At 38.3% G+C, this 21,898-nt stretch overlaps 1 protein-coding gene across 1 annotated transcript in view; it reads right to left on the reverse strand.

Annotated features, from left to right (window-relative positions):
* Positions 1-21,898, reverse strand: part of LOC125234411 (transient receptor potential cation channel trpm) — a 448,945-nt gene that overhangs the window by 61,744 nt on the left and 365,303 nt on the right. The window contains 3 exon segments of the mRNA XM_048140640.1: positions 496-597; positions 1,505-1,661; positions 16,273-16,462. Coding sequence (XP_047996597.1) covers positions 496-597; positions 1,505-1,661; positions 16,273-16,462 — 449 coding nt within the window.

A 21,898-nucleotide genomic window follows, 5' to 3' on the forward strand; every position in this document is an offset into this window, starting at 1 on the left:
AAAAACTTACTAGCTTGAAACGCATCTTGTCCATACACGCAGTGTGTTTTTGGCACCTTTTAACCTACAGCGTGTCAAGACAACAACTTACAATAAAAATGTTAACCAACAGACATATAATATATGTTTTTCAAACTGTCAAACTTTAAGTCAAAATCCAGGAATCAGTGTGTATTTCACGAAAGTTATTTTTGACAATTTCGTCTTTAATCTTGGTGTATGTATAAGGTTTAAGGTGTATCAGACTTTCTAAGCGACTATCTACATTCAGGCGACGCACATCGTAAGACGCGGAACGGACGCTAGCGTGGGCCAGTGGCGTGGCGCCGCGTCGCTTGGGGCGCCTCTTTCCTATACAAAATGTACTGAAGAAACGTTTTTAAATTACACTCGGGCGGTGCGGCGCTGACGTCCGTTCCGCGTCTTACGACGTGCGTCGCCTGAGTGTGGGTTGCCACTAAGGGTTGAGGACAGCGAAGGAGACTGAGCACTCACCTGTAAGCACCTCCCATGAGCTTGTTAATGACGAGTCCTATATCGTGTAGAGTGTACACGTAGCCCCTGGGAAGATGTGGTCGCACGTCTCTCAAGATGTACCTGTGGATAATTTCCATCATCAGTTTATTTGAAACAGTGATTATCATTATAAAATATAAGATACTAAACTAAGAATGGTAAAGTGACCTTTTTCAGTTGAATTCTCTTAGATACTAGGTACGTGTTCTGAAATCTCGGCCATGAAAAAATAAAATTGCATATATTTTTTAGCTAGCAGAAATCTGCGATTTTTTAAACGCTGGAATTCAAATCGATGTGACCAGGGTAAGTAGCCGAATAGCACAAACTCTCACGAAACGAAACGCTCGTAGATCTATCTCTATCGCTCTTGCGTATTGGCGCGACAGAGCCAGACTACGACATTCGGCTACGGCACCAGGCAGGCAAGTATGGTCGCGCGATAAACGATAAAACATCAAGCCGTCCATCACTATTTGTAAGTGCAATAGGGACGGCCAGATGTTTTATCATATATCGCGCGACCATACTTGCCTGCCAGACTTTAGAAGCTCTGAATGTATCTGGTGATGTTCACGGTGAAAAAGATGAAAATTATAACGACAATGATCGTGAACTGAAATACATATAAGTACACTAAAGAAAAAGCGATCTAGCCCACTGGTGGCGAAGCCGGGAATCAAGCACACATTGCTCGCCCTTAGAGTTGGTCAAAGGCAGCACCTAGCCTTGAGAGATAACATACACTCTAGAGAAATTTCGACGGATACCTCGGCGGTCGGGGTGGTGTAGTGATTTAGCACGTCAGCCGCGATAGTTGGAGACCCGGGTTGGATTCCCGGCTTCGGTTTTTAAAGTATAACTACTAAAAAAACAAATCAAAAAATATTATTAAAATAATTTGATTTGTTCCCTACGTCGATGATTGACGATTGTGGTTTTTAAAGTATCTTAGCGAAAGAACCGGATGGATCAATTCCCCGCATACCGTAATGTGTTGCTAGGCCCGCTCTTAGTATTATACAGCTCTTCCAGCCGAGGGATGGTGAGGAACTTGCGCATGGAGACGCCGTTTTCCAGCAGCAGCTTCACGAAGTCGATCCGGTCGTGCTCCAGGGCCTGCATCATGGCTTCATCCAGGGCACCTGGGGAGAGATCAAGATATTAATTGGGTTACTTTTTTACTGGCACATTTGTAGTAAGTTCTGCTGTACTTGTACTAATTATATTCGAGTTTTGATCACTTATATGGTTAAAAGAAAGTTCCAAATTCATAATTGGATAAATTAAATAAATAAATATTGGGGGAGATCAACCCAGCTCCAGTCTAAGCAAAGCTTGTACTATGAGTGCTAGGCGACGATATACATACTTATATAGATAAATGCATACTTATATACATAGTAAAACATCCATGACTCCGGAACAAATATCTGTGCTCATCACACAAATAAATGCCCTTACCGGGATTCGAACATTTCGAACCCGGGACCGCGGCTTAGCAGGCAGGGTCACTTCGCGCTAGTCCAAACCGGTCGTCAAAATTTCCATGGGTCTTACGAGCTTTTAAATAAAACATCACAGATATGATGTGCTGGCCATATTTTTTTTTGCTTGCAGCATAAGCAGCAGCTAATCATCAATTCAAACATAAGTATCAAACCAAAAGGAAAAAAACATCGTTATTACCTTATTACAAACTCGTTCGTAAAAAGTTAAAAACCAAGATTCGAACGCTCTTATTCAAACTTTGCAAAGCTATTTACTTAATGTTGTTTTCAGTACCACAAAACCATACCATAATTATAACAACTTATGTTGTTTTTAATGACATTTACAGGTTTAATTAAAAAACCGTGATATTCGACTCGAATATATCGATTCCGAACCGTAATCTAGACCGCAATTTAATAAAGTTTTATTAAAATATAATCAGCCTACTTATCAACTGTTTCAATAAATATTCTTCCTGCTTGAAGGTATAAAATAAATGCCACTTTTAAACACTTTCCTATTTTATTACAGTTGCAGCTTTTAACACAAAAGGCTGTATAATATAAAAGTTCACTAATTACCTTGTTTTCCTGACTCTTCATGACGTCTACTCAACAAAGTTGACGCTACAAAGTCCTGCATAAATCTACAGTAACAACTTTGCTAACTCTGAAGTTGTAAATGTTGTAATCAATGGAATCTTTTAATAGCTTTTTATAATAGAACTGTAACGTTTAATTAAAACATTAACGATTTGTGTCAAAAACGTTATAATTGGCATTTTTTGTTGCAAAGAATTTTCACCGCGATACAACTGGCTGACGATTGTTTTTGTTAGAAACAAAAGTCATTCTAAACTATCATTTGACAAAGTCTGAAATGGGAGGCGATTACTGAATTTTCAATTGTTTTTACGTATGGCAGCTGACTATTCGAAGGTACATAATTCATTGCCGTTAACCATTATAAAGACGAAATTTTTGCCTGGCCCGCGAACTTTCTTGACATTTCGTAAAAAAAATCGTTCTATGAAACTATTTCTGTCTCTCTATCTATTTCAAGTTAGTCTCAGTAATCAGAGAGACAGATAGAATATGTAATTCTGTGACATATGATTACATGTATGTACCTAATGACAACCTAAGGGACTATCTACACACATGCGACGCACGTCGTAAGACGCGGAACGAACGCCAGCACCGAGTCCTATACAAAATATAATGAGGAGACGTTTTTTAAATTACAGTCAGGCGGCGCGGCGCTGGCGTCCGTTTCGCGTCTTACGATGTGCGTCGCCTGAGTGGGGGTTGCCGTTTACGGCTTTCACGTATAGCGAAAGAGGTACCTCAATAAATATTTTATTGAAATAGCTATTTAATAAATAAAAGTCCATCTTTTAATTTTGTACTCGTAACCTTGCGTAGAATGTCAACCCACCCGCTGCCAGTCATAAATTGAAAAATTGGCCGCGTTCAAACTTTACGAGTCAAGGGATAAGGGGCTTTTGATTTATTGGCTAATTTATATTTGGGTTAATTGTATGGTAGATTACGATTAGCTACAGATTTAAAATGAAATAATGCATTTTGAAAAGTAAAATGGTAATACTAACAACAAAAATATTGGTGTTTTAATTCTTTTCGAGTATTTGTATCCAACTTTTTGAACTGTCCAGAGGGCTAGAGACGAGAAGAGGTAGGTAGGGACTAAAAGCACGCGTACTTAGTATGCGTACATACAGTATGACAAAAACAGTCACTTCGTTGCAGATGAAGATGGCTAGATGACTAAATAAAAAACATAAAGTAGGACTTAAGCCTTAAAAAAAATGAATTTTTCTTTTAACGAGATATTAATATATGTGATAGACAATGGTTTTCTGACTCTGGGAAAAATAATAAAAAAAATATTTAAGATCGATTTTTATACTAAATCAGTGTTAGAAGTTAAATAGGCCAAATCTTATTTATATAAATATATCGTAATTGGTAAGTTTTATTTAAAAAAAAATACTACTATTAAAAAGGTACACTATTTGTGAAACCTTTATGATAAAATGTTTAAACAATACTAATTACTAACTCCGAAAAAATCAGCCTAAATCACATACTAAAAATCGCCATCGTCCTGTTTTTTCACACTTTTCCGCCATTTCATCTTAATCCTTAATAGTAAATCATTATATTATTTCATTTATTTAATTGTATATTAAATAATAATAAATAATGAATAATAATTAAGCAATAAATGTGATTTTGGATGGACATATCGAGCCACGGGCCATCAAATATATGATGCATATATACATCACCATGCATTTAAGGGTTAATAATTAGGCTTTCATATATCTGACAGATAATTTAAGCAGGATCCGAACGACATTTGCGTTCGTGATCTAACGCCTTGACTAAAGAGACATGTTCAGATTTCTGCGAGAGCTGTGACCTCTCCGATACATCTGACGGTGGCTGTCCAACCAATCAAGACATCTCATCTCACAGTGTGCAGTTCGTTCTCGTTAGCTTTGAGAACATACACCCATTTAATTATTTATTTATCGAATGGCTTTTACACACTGGTTAAAAATGAACATTCTCAAGTTATTACAAGCCGCAAAATTTTAGGAGCCTTTGAACATTTTCTTTACTTTAACTGCTACCTCAATAATACATATTTACCAGGGGCTTAAGATGGAGTTCACTTAATAATTAATTTGTAATTTGAAACCTGTTTTATTAGAAATTCCTTGCGAATGAAAACTTGTTAGAATTTGGGGACATCTTGGTTATTGTGTGATCGGGAGAGGTTACTTAAATATTTGATTTGTCTTAATGCGATTTTGAAGAGAGAGAGGGACAATGTGCTATCTAAATTTTGTTTTAAATTGATGAATATCTGCAGAGAACTTAATGGCTATGGAACTAATGGCTTATATGACACATACTAGGACGACACATTACATTCAATAGATACTTACATTTATAATAAAATTTATAACTAAGATATCACAAAATTATCCAGAAATCAGGACCAATATAATAATAATAATAAATCCGTTTATTGCAGACAACATGTGGTCCAATTAAAATAACAGTACAATTAAAACAAATAAATCACAGTTCAAAATAAAAAATACATAGTTTACCAGTAGTTTCAAAAATTAAAATTATATTTGCGACAATACTGACATTTTTTTTCTGTTTATATTATAGCATTTTAAAAGATAAAATCATAAAAACCCACAGATTAAATTAAAATTACATATAGTCCTAGGCTACTTAAAATTCAAATAAATATATTATAATTATAAGTCAATATACAAAAATGTCAGAAATGTCAGCAATAAATAAAATAAAATTAAAATTATAAAATTACATTTGATTTAAATTATAAAATTAAATTTAAATTTAATTACAAAAATTAAACCTAAATTAAATTAAATATACATTTCTACCCCTATTTGACATTTCTACTTAGATGTAAGGACAAGCAATTATTTATGTAAGGGCAATCAAACCTGTTGGATATCATGCTCAGGATGGTGTTGGTTAATATAAATACGAATGAACAAGTTATATTCATTAAGTACTTAATATTGAATAAAGGAACTCGGGAAATTTATGTGTCTCAATTTTTTTGTAACCTAACCTAAATTATCTTTTTCACGTATGCGTTACTTTTTACACACTTTTATATTTATTCCAGATAGTTGCTTTTCAGCCAATAATTAAATATTGGGCGATTCACGTTCAATAAATCGTATGAATCTCCAATCAAGTTTATTCAACTGAATGGCTGAATGAGTGAGTATGGATTTTCCGGTCGTCAAAATAATAAACATAAAAACGTTACAGCTTGACAAGAAATTGTAGAAATGGAACTATTTTTTTTTACCTACTTTTCTCATACATAAGTGTCAAAATAGTTGTTAAGTATATACACGGTGTAACATGTGAAAACCGAATAATTTTAACAGTGTATTCCTCATCATATTAGAAGAGTAAAATGTAATTTTTTTTCTGGATTTCGCCTACTTTCAGAGTTATAAGCATTTAAAAAGGCGATGGCGATGATGCCGTTATCGGACATAATCTAATTATCTTCATTGAAAACTGTCAAAAAGTACCTAACTAGTAAAACTCATTGCAAAAAAGTATTACCCTAAAAAAAAAAAAATTAAGCGCCAGTTTTACGAGAACCCAAGAAAAACGAAAAAAAAAAAAAAACATTTTTTTTGTCACATAACATTTTATCTTTATTATGCCCTCCGAAATGCGTAGTTAAAATCTTTCGGTTCCCTCATGTTACACCGTGTATATGCAAAGCGGTTTACATTGATTATTTTTTACTCTTTTTTGCCAGGTTGTACTTCTATTTATAAAATCTCTTCTACCTTCCTTTAGATACTTAAGAAGCTATTTATTTAACGGAATTACCAAACACCATCATTTTATATTATGACGGAACGCCATCTCAAAATGTACTTACCTATAAATTCTTTGAAACAACCAACGCAACCAAATTCACTCTTTCCGTCTTCCGTCAAACTTATCTTTTTGTAACAAAGTTCTATTTATTGTATCGTAATGTCGAAACAAATGACTTCTCAAAATTCGCTTGCCAAGACACCTGATGCCAAAGTCGTTTTATCATTTCATGAGAGAATGTACCACGAGTTTTCGAAAAGTTCAATAAATGTAACTCGATTGCGTAAACGCCTTGGAACATGACAGACGGGCCGATTTTTGAGTCTCACGCGTTCGAATTCAGAAAATTGTCACTGAAAATAATAAGCAAGTCACCGTTTTCAACCAGTATTTTAGTGACAAAATCCCGTATGCGAGGTTCAAAAATCACCCTCATTTGTGTGGAAAAGCACACACCTGTTATTTCGACTGCTGAAGTGAGCAAAAGAGAAGCTGTCATGTAGACGTAACAATGAACATTCCACGAGTGCAAAAGAGGCAGACTACAAATGAGAAAACGTGTCAATTTTTGACCTCGACAGCTGCCAAATAAAAAGCGGTCATTCAAATTGGAATGACCGCTTTTTATTATATGTATAAGTTTAACGGATTAATCGGACTTTCCAGTAAAAAAAGTTGTATTTGGAGGATATGTGATTTCTATTTAGACTAAACTGTTAGAAAAGAAACTGGTTCAGGTATACGAATCATTTCTGAATTTAGTACTCCCAATGACTCTTAAAATTGTTCCCATTATGCTCGCGCTTTTGATATTTTGACAATCAGATCTTTCGTCAAAAACGAGTACCGAGTTACATAAGTACGTATTCTAAAGCGTAACAATCTCATGGTAGAGGGTCTGGATTCTGGAACTTTTGTAGGCTGACGGAGCATGCAAAGTGAGTTTAGGGTTCCGTGCGTGAAATCTAAACGTGTTTGAACTTTGTTCGGTTTTAATTATCGTTCCAAAGAATGTAATTAACAATTTATAACACATTTGTGTTGGAACAAGGACATGATTGTACTTTTATATGCCTTAATGTTTTCCCAAACCTATCCACGGAATCCCCGCTAGCCGACCAAACATAACTCGTAGTATGAGACGCTTACGAGTCATTGTCGCTGAACGCATGCGTACGCATGCTCAGACTAACGAAAGATTTTTGGTCGGCGATCAAGATTCCGCGTGTCGATAGGTTTGGAAGACCCTAATAAGTTTAAAGGTCCACTGAAAATCAGCGTCGTAGCACTAAGTGCTCCGACACCATACATTGCTGACTTCTTCTTTGGCCATTTTCGCGAGAAAAGATTAAAACACTTTTTTTTTTCAAAATAGGTAAATTTAATGTTTTTCCTGCTCAGAATCACGAGCCCTTTTGATCCTACTAGGTAAAAAAAGCGTCTCTAATTCAATTTTTCCACTTCGTAACCGTTTTTAAAACATTTTGTTCAGCGGTTACGAAGTGGAAAGTATGCAAAATAATAGAAAATTTTGGAACCACTTCTTGTCTCTTGTTTTTTGTCCTAGTTAGATCGAAAGGGCTCATGATTCTGAGTAGGAAAAACATAAAATTTACCTACCTTAGAAAAATATTTTGGTGATTGTTCTCGCGAGGATGCCCCTTTGGCACAACAAGTTGTCCACAATAACCACTGTAATAAATGCTATTAATATGTGATGTTTAGAATACAATTATAATCAAGTTTCATTTCAATTTCACTTCATTACCTACTCCCACAAATTAAACAAGAGTATACTGGGACAATTTCGACTGGCGGACAATTACAACTACTTGTTCAATTCCGAGTACTTAACTAAACATTAATTTTAGACTAGTAAAATGACAAGAAATGTTGTTGTGGATATCTAAATAAGAAACTGACTGACTGAAATAATCAACGAACAGCCGAAACCGGCATAGGTTCCAAATTTGGCACGTCGGTTCCTTATATGGTGAAGTGGAGCACTAAGAAAGGATTTTGCAAAATTTACCTCCTAAGGGGGTGAAATGGCGGTCCAAAGTTTCTATGGGAAAAATAGATTATATTTATTATTTTATTCGAAACTTCACCTTCCTAAACATGATTATATTACTTAAGTACGCGGGCAAAAGCTAGTATTCCATAACATACATATAAAATAACAAACATTTTTAAATCATCCAACATTTGAGTAGGAGGTAGGGCATAGCGAATGATATTCCGCTTTGTGTGGTAGGGCACAGCACAGCGGATATCGTCTCGCTCGAATCTAGAGCAGAGCCCAACTGGGGTAGTACCTCCGCCTTACAGAAGACCGCAGCCAAATAGCACTAGACCCTACTCATAGTGTTGTGTTCCTGTCGGTGAGTAAGGCTGCCAGAGCTCAACGAGGGTGCGGTGTGCTGATGACGGGAGGACTTACGGAACTAACTTGTTCCATTTATTGTCCTTTGAGTCGTCGGCAACCCGAACCCTCCTTGGAACTTGTACACTCCTTTTTGCTGTGTACTTAACACAGCAAAAGGGAATGTACAGGTTTCTAATGGGGTGGCAACGCGCATGTGACACTGTTTGAGTTGCAGGCGTCCATAGGTTACGGTGACCGCTTTACACCAGGCGGGCCGTATACTTGTTTGCCACCGACGTAGTATAAAAAAAAAAAAATCAGCTTGTAGACCAGACGAGGAGTATTAAATATAAGTACAAAATACATTAAAAGTGTATTAGAACTTGGCTACACAAGACCCCACAGAATTCATACATATTGCATACATGAATGTAAATATGCATTTCTTTTTCACTTTCCATTTTAACCCTTCCATCTCCTTTACATTGTAAATATAATACATGTCCAGTATGTGTCTTCTCATCAATTGAATTGAAAAATTAAAGTTGAATTAAAGAAATAGCAAACCGATAGTGATATTTTCGTCAATATTTTCCTTTTTCTCTATGAAAATGACACAAAAATGCTTTTTTCGTTTTTTTTATTTTATTTAGGTATTAGGTAAGTAAATAAATAAATAAATATTGGGGACACCTTACACAGATCAACTTAGCCCCAAACTAAGCAAAGCTTGTACTATGGGTGCTAGGCGACGATATACACACTTAAATAGATACTTACTTATATACATAGAAAATATCCATGACTCAGGAACAAATATCTGTGCTCATGACACAAATAAATGCCCTTACCGGGATTCGAACCCAGGACCGCGGCTTAGCAGGCAGGGTCACTACCGACTGAGCCAGACCGGTCGTCATCGGTAGTAAATAGAAGTGGATATGATTTTTTATCTGAAACGCGATGAAGTGTAATTTTGGACAGCCCCCCACCCGGGGCTGGCGCATGGCTACCGGGCTTGATTAGCACAGCTTTAATATAAGGCCTGAGTGAACGTTCAGAGCAGAGCGTACGTCTACCCTATGCAGCGTCGACTCAGGACACTTAGTACAAGCTTCAATTGTTACGCCGTGGCTTGCGTGTGCGACGGTCGCGCGATAGTCGCGCGACGGCGATGCGACGCATACGAAATCAAACCTTATCGATATGGAAGCATGAGACACGACGGCGACGGTCGCGCGACAGTCGCGCGACCGTCGCCCACGCAAAACACGGCGTTACACTTACGTATATTAGATACAGCTGTACAAAGTGATGTCTTTCCATACGAAAAATTGCTCCCATACTCGTACAGTGACAGTACTTCTCGCACTATCAGAGCTGTGACTTATGTTTCTACAACTTAATCTCCTGAGTAAATTGATGTTAATATTACAATTATTGGGAACACGTGAAAGCAGCTTTGCTGTGATAACACCTATTAGTTTGCTATTTGTACCTTGTACCTAACTATAAGCCTTTATCTAATAAGCCGATTTACTATTGTAGGCGGTGTTTTTGTATCGGGCGTATTATACTGTTATATTACCAAGCTTATAGATGTGCCGTACCTACTTATAGTACTTATACAGGTTGATACATGAGATCGCGGCTGACGTGCTAAACCGCTACACCACCCCGACCGCCGAGGTACCCGTCGTATGTTGTGTATGTTAGTGTGTGTTATGTCATTATAATGGCCAATTCTCAAAACCCTGAACCCTAGTCTTTTCATAACAAAAAAATAGGCACTCAAGTGATTTTAAGAACGCGAAGAGCGTAAACCCTAAAGATAACATGTTATTTTACGACGGAACTCTGAAAGCAAAGTTAGCAGCTGACGATGAGGTCCGGAACATCTGGTGTAACAGGGACCTGTGAAGGCCGTGTGTGCAAACGGGGTTAAATGATTTATTTTAGAAAAGGCAATCAAGTTTTGCATAAATAAATATTATAGGACATTCTTACACAGAATGACTGACTCCCACGGTAAGTTCAAGGTGGCTTGTATTGCAGGTACTCAGACAACGATATATATAATATACAAATACTTATATAGAAAAAATCCATGACAGGAAAAAATATCTCAGCAATTCCCGTCAACTTTGTACAAAAATTAAGGGAAAAGTTAAATTTGTTTTTATTAATTCCTATTTTGTTACCAAGATTTTGTTGATTAATTGAGATTTTATTAAGTTTTATTTCGTCATTAAGGTTCTCTAGTATCTATATTTTCTTAATTATAACAATTATCCTGTATATATCTTACGAAAGTCGAATTATATTACTAAATGTTGGTAACAAAATAGGATCAATTAAAATTTGCTGACGTGGCATTGTACAAAGTTGACGGGAATTGCTGATCTGCGCTCATCACAAATAAATGCCCTTACAGGGATTCGAACCCAGGACCGCGGCGTAGCAGGCAGGGTCACTACCCGCTAGGCCAGACCGGTCGTCAAATATCGTAACATTTGTGACAGATATTAGTACAATCAACAGATACCACCGCCGGCCAGCTGGACATAAAAACTTGCCAACAAAAGTTCAGATTAGGATATGGAATGGAACATATTTTTCAGGCCTGTTAGCGGTTAGATAATCAAAAAAAAATTTTTTTTTAATATTGAAAAATCCCCCGACATAGTGGACGGATTTTCATGAAACATGGCTAAGAACACTCCCGACTAACATAGCTTTCAAACATAAAAACCTAAATCTAAATCGGTTCATCCGTTAGGGAGCTACAATGTCACAGATAGACACACACACACAGACAGACACGTCAAACTTATAACACCCCTTCGTTTTTGCGTCGGGGGTTAAAAACCAAGTACTAAAGTGTCAATAAACTCTTTGAAAACTGCAGAGCATAATCCTAAAGATAACATATTATTTTACGATGGAACACTGAAAGCATAGACTAAATATAAGAAGATCATAACAATTTTAACTATAAAACTCCCGTGAGACTCATACATATTTAAAAAAACAAAACAGTTCTAGGCACTACGTCGGTCCCCAGTGTAAACGCACCCTTAACAAGTGACGTAATAAGTGTTGTGTGCAATCCTGCTTTTGACAAAAGTAACATAGTGGGTAGCTCCGATCTCGCCACGGTGACGTCGCCCGCGCCGCCGACCCCCCCTGCGCCTGTCCTCAGCAGCCGCGCGCACCGAGCAAGCGCCCGCAGTATGCGTCGCGCTCTCGACATGTAAAGGCGGGGTGTCGCTACTCTTGAGAAAGGTTCTCGAAATTGAACCGAAACATGTCGAACGCTATATCTTCTTAATACGTGAGTAACCCGCTTAATATTTTTAAATGAGATCATAACATCCCACATATATTGAAATGCGACCATAAAGCCATAAATCTATGTCAAAAGTGACTTAACGCCACCAACAACGTATAATCGAAAGCTACATGACATTTTTTTGTGGCGCCATCTATGTGTGGTGTAGTGTATGCGCGTTTTTAGGCGGTGGCGTTTTAATGTATGGGATGGATTTTAATGTATGATCTTCTTATATTTGGACGTAGTTACGCAGAAACGTTCCAATCCACATGAAATTGTCATTAAGTTTTTGACCTTGTATGAAAAACAAGTCTTTCATTTCAATGACAATTTCAGATGGATTGGAACGTTTCTGCGTAACTACGACCATTTAATCTATGCTGAAAGCAAAGTTTACAGGTGGCGACGAGGCGAACAATCGGTGTCCATGTAACACGGAAGGTCGTACAGTGAGCAATTCCCGAAAAGTTTGTACATTTGGATCACGTCTCCGATTTTGATAAAAATTGGTAGGCTGATATAGTCCATGATGCTGAGCAAGATCCACTAGGTTTCCGAAAATGTCCTAGGTTGTTTGTATGAAACCTTCCTTTTTTGTTACCAGATTTCTATACATTTTCGGTAACAAAAAAGGAAAGTTTCATACAAACAACCTAGGACATTTTGGGAAACCTAGTGGATCTTGCTCAGCATCATCGACTCTATCAGCCTACCAATTTTTATCAAAATCGGAGACGTGATCCAAATGTACAAACTTTTCGGGAATTGCTGGTGTATGCAACCGGTGTTTCAGGATGTGAAAATTTTATGACTTATTTCAACCTTGACGCTGGAGAAGCCGTAAAATTGTATTTTCTCAAACATGCAATGAAATATTGTCTTTACGTTCCTTAAAATGGGCTGGGAAGTATCGTTTTTTGGGCGCAACAACTCGAGAGGACTGTAAAGGGATTTCATATTATTTTTTAGGTCTAGGCCTGCAAAGTAACTTTTTTTTATAAAATATTGTCCTTTAGAGCATTTTTTTTTATTTCATTGTATGTTTGAGAAAAGCACTATACATGCCTCGGCGTGAAAACGGATTCCCGGCCTCGTATCCCTATCAGGCCTCGCTCGCACGCTCGCTCGGCCGTATATACCCACTTGGCCGGAAATCCTCATTTTCCCGGCCTCTGATGTAATGTACTATTTTACTGATCAAATAGTAAAAAAACAAAATATTGTAGCCTTATCATAATTCTTTTTAATATTTTAGGGAAACTATAAAAGCAAATATATATTAGGAAAAACTATTTTTTTTCGCCTGCTTTAAAAAAAATCTGACTGTTTACGTGATCTCGATACGAATCTCGTATTGATTGTTTGAAGCCCGTATTTGACTTTTTAGTGTCAATATTGACCAAAGTGTCGGAATCATACATAAATATATACACGAACACACTCCACTACATCTAACACGTAATAATGTACTGAGGAGACGTTTTTTGAATTACATTCAGGCGGCGTGGCGGAGACGTCCGTTCCGCGCCGCAAGACATGCGTCTCATAAGTGTGGATGCTGCCTAAAGCCCCGCCAGCCCACTGTTTACTGAAACGCTACATTGTTTGTTTTCACACTACACTGTGCGTAGCCGAATGCACAAAGACAACTCAGAGACTCAAGACTGTAATATCACTTTCGTAGCTATCTATTTCTATCGCTCGTGCGTATTGGCGCGACAGAGCCTGACTATATTTCTGCGGCGTTTCGCATCGCAGAAATGCCATTCGGCTACGGGGACAGACAGACCCGTGACAGTAAGTATAAGTCCTGAGTACGCTCATATTGAGCGTGCAGCGAGGCGGGGCGTACGGTGTGCATATCAAACAATAGGCTACTAGACTCATATCGAATTTGGCACAAAAATCCGGCCAAGAACGTGTCGGGCCACGCTCAGTGTAGGGTTCCGTAGTTTTCCGTATTTTTCTCAAAAACTACTGAACCTATCAAGTTCAAAACAATTTTCCTAGAAAGTCTTTATAAAGTTCTACTTTTGTGATTTTTTTAATATTTTTTAAACATATGGTTCAAAAGTTAGAGGGGGGGGGGACGCACTTTTTTTTCCTTTAGGAGCGATTATTTCCAAAAATATTAACACTTTCGCTACCAAGAACCCGACTGTCGGGCACACCGCTCGTAGAAGCGTAGCCGATTACATGGGTTTCCCCGTATGTAGCGAAAATGTCGTAGCGCCGCGTAGAGCCCGGTTTCGAAAGTGTTAATATTATCAAAAAACGATCTTTGTAAACCCTTATTCATTTTTAAATACCTATCCAACAATATATCACACGTTGGGGTTGGAATGAAAAAAAAAATATCAGCCCCCACTTTACATGTAGGGGGGGTACCCTAATAAAACATTTTTTCCATTTTGTATTTTTGCACTTTGTTGGCGTGATTGATATACATATTGGTACCAAATTTCAGCTTTCTAGTGCTAACGGTTACTGAGATTATCCGCGGACGGACGGACGGACGGACAGACAGACATGGCGAAACTATAAGGGTTCCTAGTTGACTACGGAACCCTAAAAAGGGTCAAGTAGCCTATTGAATCTCATACAAGTGTCCTGAGTGGACGCCGCGTAGCGTACCCGCTGCCCGCCGAACGCACCGCTCCAAGCGTCCACTCAGGCGTACACTAAGGAATGGAACTGTCAAAACTAGGAAGAAAATTTTACACGCCATTTTCTCAAAATGGTGGAAATGTGAGTTGACACACCATTGCTTATCAATCAGAACCCAAATATAGGTACTTAGTCCTTCTAATAAAGGTTTCCACAAAACTTAATAATTAAATTTCTATTAAACTACCCGCCGATTCCAATCCCTAATTGAAGTTATTAAACCTCATTTCTGCCCTCACTATGTGTTAGCAAATATGTGTGTTTGTGCAAAGCCCGGGCGCCTCCGGTGTTTGCTCCATACATTGACTTATATATTATAAGGATATGGCACATGTGCATCAAAAATTAACGTAGCGATATCAGGAACTCTGTTCTACACGAATGCGAGCCAAGCGTGCAGGCTATGCGACCAGATGCGCGCGTGATGCGACCTCAGCACCCATATGAATCAAATGATAATGTTTAGTCGAAATTATATATTAAAGGGCATACTTCGACAGATTGAGTTCCACGGTAAGCTCAAGAAGGCTTGTGTTGTGGGTACTCTGACAACGTTAAGTTACGATACATGTGTATTACATTACAATTATGTATTTAAAATACAAAGAAAACCCCCACGACTCAGTAACAATTGTCTGTGCTCATCACACAAATAAATGTCCACTAGGGCAGATCGGTCTTTTAATTTATAAAAAGCCTTATCCCTACTTTTCAAATCAATGACTCCACGGTTATTCCAATTTAGTGTCCATTCCCTGGCGTCGGATAAATTTTCATTAGCCCGAGCAATTTTAGGACACATTTAGGTGGAATAATTTACAAGCAATAGCCCAGTTCGTTACATGTCTCAATTTAAAGGCGAATGGAACGAGAATGAGTAAAAAGAACAATACGTGTTTTACAAATAGGACGATTTTTTTATTATTATTGGCATTTGACCACCGACCCAACCTGACGTTAAGTGCCTATACAGTCTGGATGCAGTGCCTCATCTATTTAAATTTTATTTTTAGCTCAAGAACATTATAATTCTTGGAGGAAGATGATCTGCTGCGCCGATCCCAAATAATGGGAAAAGGGCAAGGGAATGATGATAATGATGATGATACCCTTACCTGGAAGCCATTCTTGTTCATACACAAAGATTTCCGCTATTCGCTGGGTGACAAATGTTTCGCTGTTGAGCAGTTCTTTTAAGATCACTTTGATCCATGTCTGTCTCACCATCTCTTACCTCTAGAAAATGAATATTGCTATTACTGATATCCTTACCTGGAGGCCATTCCTGTCCATATACGAAAATCTCTAACCACGCGATGTCGACTCTGTTCCATGTTAGTGCCAGAGACAGTTGCTCGCTTGGTGACAGAGTTTGCGCTCGGAGCAGTTCTTTTAAAATGATTTGATCCATCTTCATCTCACTTCCTTTTACTTCTAGATGATGAATCTATTGCTGATATCCTTACCTGGAGGCCATTCCTGTCCGTACACGAAAATCTCTGACCGCGCGATGTCCACTCTGTTCCATGTTAGTGCCAGAGACAGTTGCTCGCTTGGTGACAGATGTTGCGCTCGGAACAGAGCTGTTAAGATGACCTGGTCCAGCTCTTGAACTTCCCCCCCTTCGGCTCGCTCTTGGATCCTGAATACGGTGATCTGTGGAGGAAGAAATGAATATGTTAACTGAATGAGACTATTAGTTCAGGATCGGGGAAAGTGGCTTACTAGAAAAGAGACCTGTGCTCAGCAGTAGGCGAATAAGGGCTAATATCATTATGATGATGTAATATCATTATTTTTTGAAATATCACACCATTCTGTTTTCTTTCTTCTGTTTACCCATTTATTGCTAAGACTGAGGAGTGGAATTCCTTGCCGGCGGCTATATTTCCGAGCTCATGTAACCCGGCAACCTTCAAATCTAGGGTGAACATTCATCTTCTGGGCGAGCTCACTCCACCGTAGGCCACGTCTTTGCTTTTGGCTAGTCTGTGGCCAAGAGTAAGCCCATTTATAATAATTATAAAAAAAAGACTGGCACTGAAACTTAAGCAATTGCATGTGCCTTTTTAATACAGTCGTCAGGATTTATGTGTGTTTTGTTATTTTCGAATAGGTAGGTATCTTCGGTTACCGCGATAGTTACTCATGAAATAAAACTATATGGAAACTGATTAAATCGCGTAAAATGAATATACAATTCATCCCGACGTTTCGAACACTTTACTTACTAGCATTAGCACTAAAAAACAACCCTGTCTGTCTGTTTATCCATACTAATATTAAATGGGACAGTGTGTATGTCTGTTTGCTTGTCCGTCTTTTACGGCAAAACGGAGCAACGAATCGACGTGATTTTTTAAGCGGAAATAGTTGAAGGGATGGAAAGTAACATAGGCTACTTTTTATCTCTTTCTAACGCGAGCGAAGCCGCGGGCAAAAGCTAGTTTGCTATAAAGGCAGTTTGGATCCGGAGAGAGAGCACAGATGGTTTTTATCACAAAATTCATCGTTATTGTCAAACAAAGCTCCGTGTAACCGTAAAAAATAAAGCGTTAGATAACGTTATTTTTCAGAACAAAATTGCAAGTTATCCGAAAAATACACCGTAAGCGCTCTTGCACCATTGGATATGAGTACGTTTTTTTCCGTGGCACTATAATAGAGTTATCCGATAACAGTATATTGCGTTCCGTGTGTGTGGATTCAATTTGGTTATAACCAGAGACATTATATTGTGTCAGTGTCAGTTCGAACTAGTGAACAAATCAAATTATTATATTAAATAAGTAGGTATATTTTGATTTGTTACTAGTATTTCAGGGATACCATACTACACAGAATTTTCGGCGGGTATCACGGGTGGTATAATGGTGAGCACGTTAGCTGTGTAAGTTAAAGCGGGTTCGAATCCCGGTTTCGCCACTAGTGGACTTGATCGCATTTTCTTTGGTATGTGGTATCCATAGTCAACAAAAATAGTTTAATTTATGACTCTAGGCAATTCTCACTAAAGTAAAAAATAAAAGCATAAATAGTACTGTAAGTAACACAAAATAAAAGATATTAAACACAAACAAAAACTTTTTCACAACGCAATAAATCAAAACAGAGTTGAAATTGGGAGGCCAATTCGCATGTACAATTTTGATATACAAACTAGACATCTTGTTATACTATAAAGCCTACGCCACACATAAAGCGTTTTGATAGCGTAGCGTTATCGGAGCGCGATGACAGCGGTGCGCCGGACGAACGCTGGCGTTCCGCTCGCAATCCGCGCTCGTTAGTTCCCGCCGGCGTCCGCTGGGCGCAACGCCAGCGTTCGTCCAGCGCACCGCTATCATTGTGCTCCGCTAACGCTCCGCCTACGCTCTCAAAACGCGCATGTGTGGCCGAGCTCTAAGAGCATATCGGAAGGAAGGAGATTGGACGACGGGCGATTTGTATTGAAAACGCATGTGAAAATTCTGGACAGCACAAACACTGGTAGATAAACGCTCCTATTGCGCAATACAGCGTAGATGCGAACGACCAGTGAGTTGTGTTAAGACGCTACAGGAGCGAAAATACTAAAATGGAAAGGAGCCCCCCTTTCAATTCGGGAATTTTAGTTAAATATATTAGTGTTATTAACTAGATTTATCGAAAAAAAATGGCCATTAAGAACAACTCAGTTGAACCGATTTAGATTTAGTTTTTTTTTGTCTGAAAGCTGAGTTAGTCGGGAGTGTTCTTAGCCATGTTTCATGAAAATCCGTCTACTACGTCGCCGTCGGGGTTTTTTTCAAAATTTTAATTTTGTGGTTATGAATATAAATATAAATATTGTGGGGACACTTTACACAGATTAACCTAGCCCCAATGCCCCAAACTAAGCAAAGCTTGTACTATGGGTGCCAGGCGACGATATACATAATTACTGATAAATAACTACTAATATACATAGAAAACATCCATGACTCCAGCCGTTTTCAATTGCCAGACGGACCTATCACCAAAACTACATTAATCAAAACTAAAATAACATTTTACATCAGAATGGACCCCCAAGGCCAGTCGAAATTTAGTTTTCCTTCGCCACAGCTCTGGGACTGAGGTTTATTATGCTGCAAATTAAATTAACTTTGGACTGTTTGTGTCGGAATCAAATGAAACTAGTTATAGTGCAACAACAGCAAGTTGAATTATGTTGGAAGTTATTTCGAGGAGGTGGTTTTTTTGAAGCGAAACTTCTATTGCGACTTCTAACTGACAACCTTAGGCTGACAACAGACAGTCTTAAATTTCATAATCTTAAAAAATCATATCTTATGAAATTAGACCGATTATGATAAGATTATGATTTTTTCAGATTATGAAATTTAAGAGTGTCTGTAGACAGCCTTACGTTTAACGCTCGGTGTTGCCAACTCGAATTGTAAAAAAAAAATGCTAGACTGATGCCAGGAATATGCCAATTAATGAGTTTATGTTTGTGTTTTTAATAATTGGAGCAACTAGCAATGTAAAATTATGTGATATATTTATATGTGTAGAAATATGTCTATATTTTCGATTGTCTTTCATTCCTTAAATAGATATTGTTTTAGAAGCACGCTTTTCTATTTATTTCCGTTATTCCCGAAGCGTAGTCCCATATTTCACAAAAATAATTAAAACAGAAAAAATATGGAAGTAACTTTTTTTTATTTTTTATTATAAACTGGCCAGTGATTGACCTTAGTCGCACCTGATGTAAAGTGACGACAAGGCCGAGGTTGTAGCTCACTGGTTCAGTAATAGCCTATTCACTCTTGACTTGAATTCACCCAGATTGTATTCGCCCGGGAATACAGACGAGGGGAGCATGTTCCATTCCTTAGCAGTTCGCATTAGGAAAGAAGAGGCAAACCTCTTCGTGCGAATGAAAGGTAGGTCGACAACGTAAGGGTGAAACCGCTCCCCGCGCCTGGTTGTTCGGTGATGGAACGGGGAAGGAGGAACCAGGTCATGCAGTCCCTGTGCACACTCTCCAGAATGTACCCGGTAGAAGACGGACAAGGACGCAACTCGACGGCGATGCTCGAGGCTTTGTAATCCTGCCTTGCCTGCCGGAACGTCGCCAATGAGTCTTCGAGCTCGACGTTCTATTGAGTCCAAGGCTGCCAACTGGTATTTGGCAGAGCCGTCCCACAAGTGGTAGCAGTATTCCATACACGAGCGAACTTGCGCCTTGTATAAGGAGAGAAGTTGCTCCGACGAGAAATACCGCCTCACTTTAAAAAGGATGCCAAGTTTTTTTGCTGCAGTTTTAGCCTTGGACTCAATAGCAGAACCGAAGTTCAGGTAACTAAAAGCAAAACGTGACGGTCATTTTACAGAATGTTTGTAAATTTATGTTAAGTAAGGTACTAGGGTAATTTCGAAACGTGTAATTACGAAAGCCGCATAAAAATCACCAATATTTCCATCATATCAAGATTCGCCTTTCGGAATTACCAGAGGATTTCCGTCATTCGGAATTACCCTTATGCAATTTACTAAGTTTTTTGGCTTCTTCCGTGCGGAGGGACTCGGCGCACTATTTTTTTAATAATATATTGAGCGTAGAAATAGTGACTCAAAGCAAATGTGGTATAAGTAAGCATATCTAATAATACGAGTATATATCTAAAGAAACAAAAAATGAATCGAAAAACCCTAACAAAACATTTTTTTCCACTTTTTATTTTACCACTTTGTCGGCGTGATTGATATACCTACATATTGGTACCAAATTTCAGCTTTCTAGTGCTAACGGTTACTGAGATTATCCGCGGACGGACGGACGGACAGATAGACATGGCGAAACTATTCTAAAAAGAGCCAGTCGAGTCTGAAGGACCAATGTTGTGAACGAATCTATTGCCAATGACCCGATATCGGGTTCTGTATTCGTAAGCGCTTTTGCTTCATACAATTGATATTGGTGTGTGAAGTGGGAACACAAGTTGTATTTGGGATGGATTTAATTAATATTTTTATTGCCGAACCGAAAACAATAAAACGGAAGCCAAAGTCGATGATGGTATTTATCATGCACGGACATTTTGATTGATGGTGAAAGGTTTATTGAGCCCTTTTGTTTTCCTAATTAAATTGCGGTTAATATACCATATTGAGGGGCTATATGTTGGTTCCATGTTCTTTATGAAATAACGATGAAAATGATCAAGTTCAATTAACCACTGAATAAAATGTGACGCACACTAGATCAAGCAAACGTATCTACTTAGCGTGTCAAATGAACTCAGTGAAATCCACTGAGTTGTCCGTCTTCAATCGCAGCTTGCAGCTTTCGGGCGTCAATTTTTGTAAGTTGAAGTCAATCAAAACATAAAAAATGCCTCGTTACGTGATATTCAATTGCAACAACACAAAAATTATGAACAATCAAGAGCCCTAGACATATTTAAAATTACAGGCAAGAAACAACTTCAGTACAAAATTTGACACGCTCGGCCCCTATACAAATAGATGAACTTGTTTCTTCTATCTAGTTCTGTGGTGACGCACCTAAGCACTTTTGAATTATTTGCATTGTTGAAGTTGCTGCAATTGTTCTAAATTTTTGTTTCAAACGATTCCTGAAAAACACGCATTGTCCCGATTTTTCAAGACAGAACTGTGATCTTATTTCCTCCGTCAAACATAGGTATTTTGTATGGTGAGTAAGGCTGCCAGAGCTCAACGAGGGTGCGGTGTGCTGGTGACGGAAGGACCTACGAAACTAAATTTGTTCTATCTACTGTCCTTTGAGTCGTCGGCAACCTGAACCCTCCTTGGAACTTGTACACTCCTTTTTGCTGTGTACTTAACACGGAAAAAGGGAGTGTATAAGTTTCTAATGGGTTGGTAACGCGCATGTGACACTTATTGAGTTGCAGGCGTCCATAGGTTACGGTGACCGCTTTCCATCAGGCGGAGCGTATGCTTGTTTGCCACCGACATAGTATAAAAAAACACTCAAAACAGTAGAAACTACATTTTTAAACATATTTTAATTTCATTGCCTCAACTACGCTCTTTTTTATGAGCATACCTGAAATAGATACCAAGGGGAGTAGATAA

Source organism: Leguminivora glycinivorella, chromosome 16, assembly GCF_023078275.1.
Source record: "Leguminivora glycinivorella isolate SPB_JAAS2020 chromosome 16, LegGlyc_1.1, whole genome shotgun sequence".
NCBI classification, from domain to species: domain Eukaryota; kingdom Metazoa; phylum Arthropoda; class Insecta; order Lepidoptera; family Tortricidae; genus Leguminivora; species Leguminivora glycinivorella.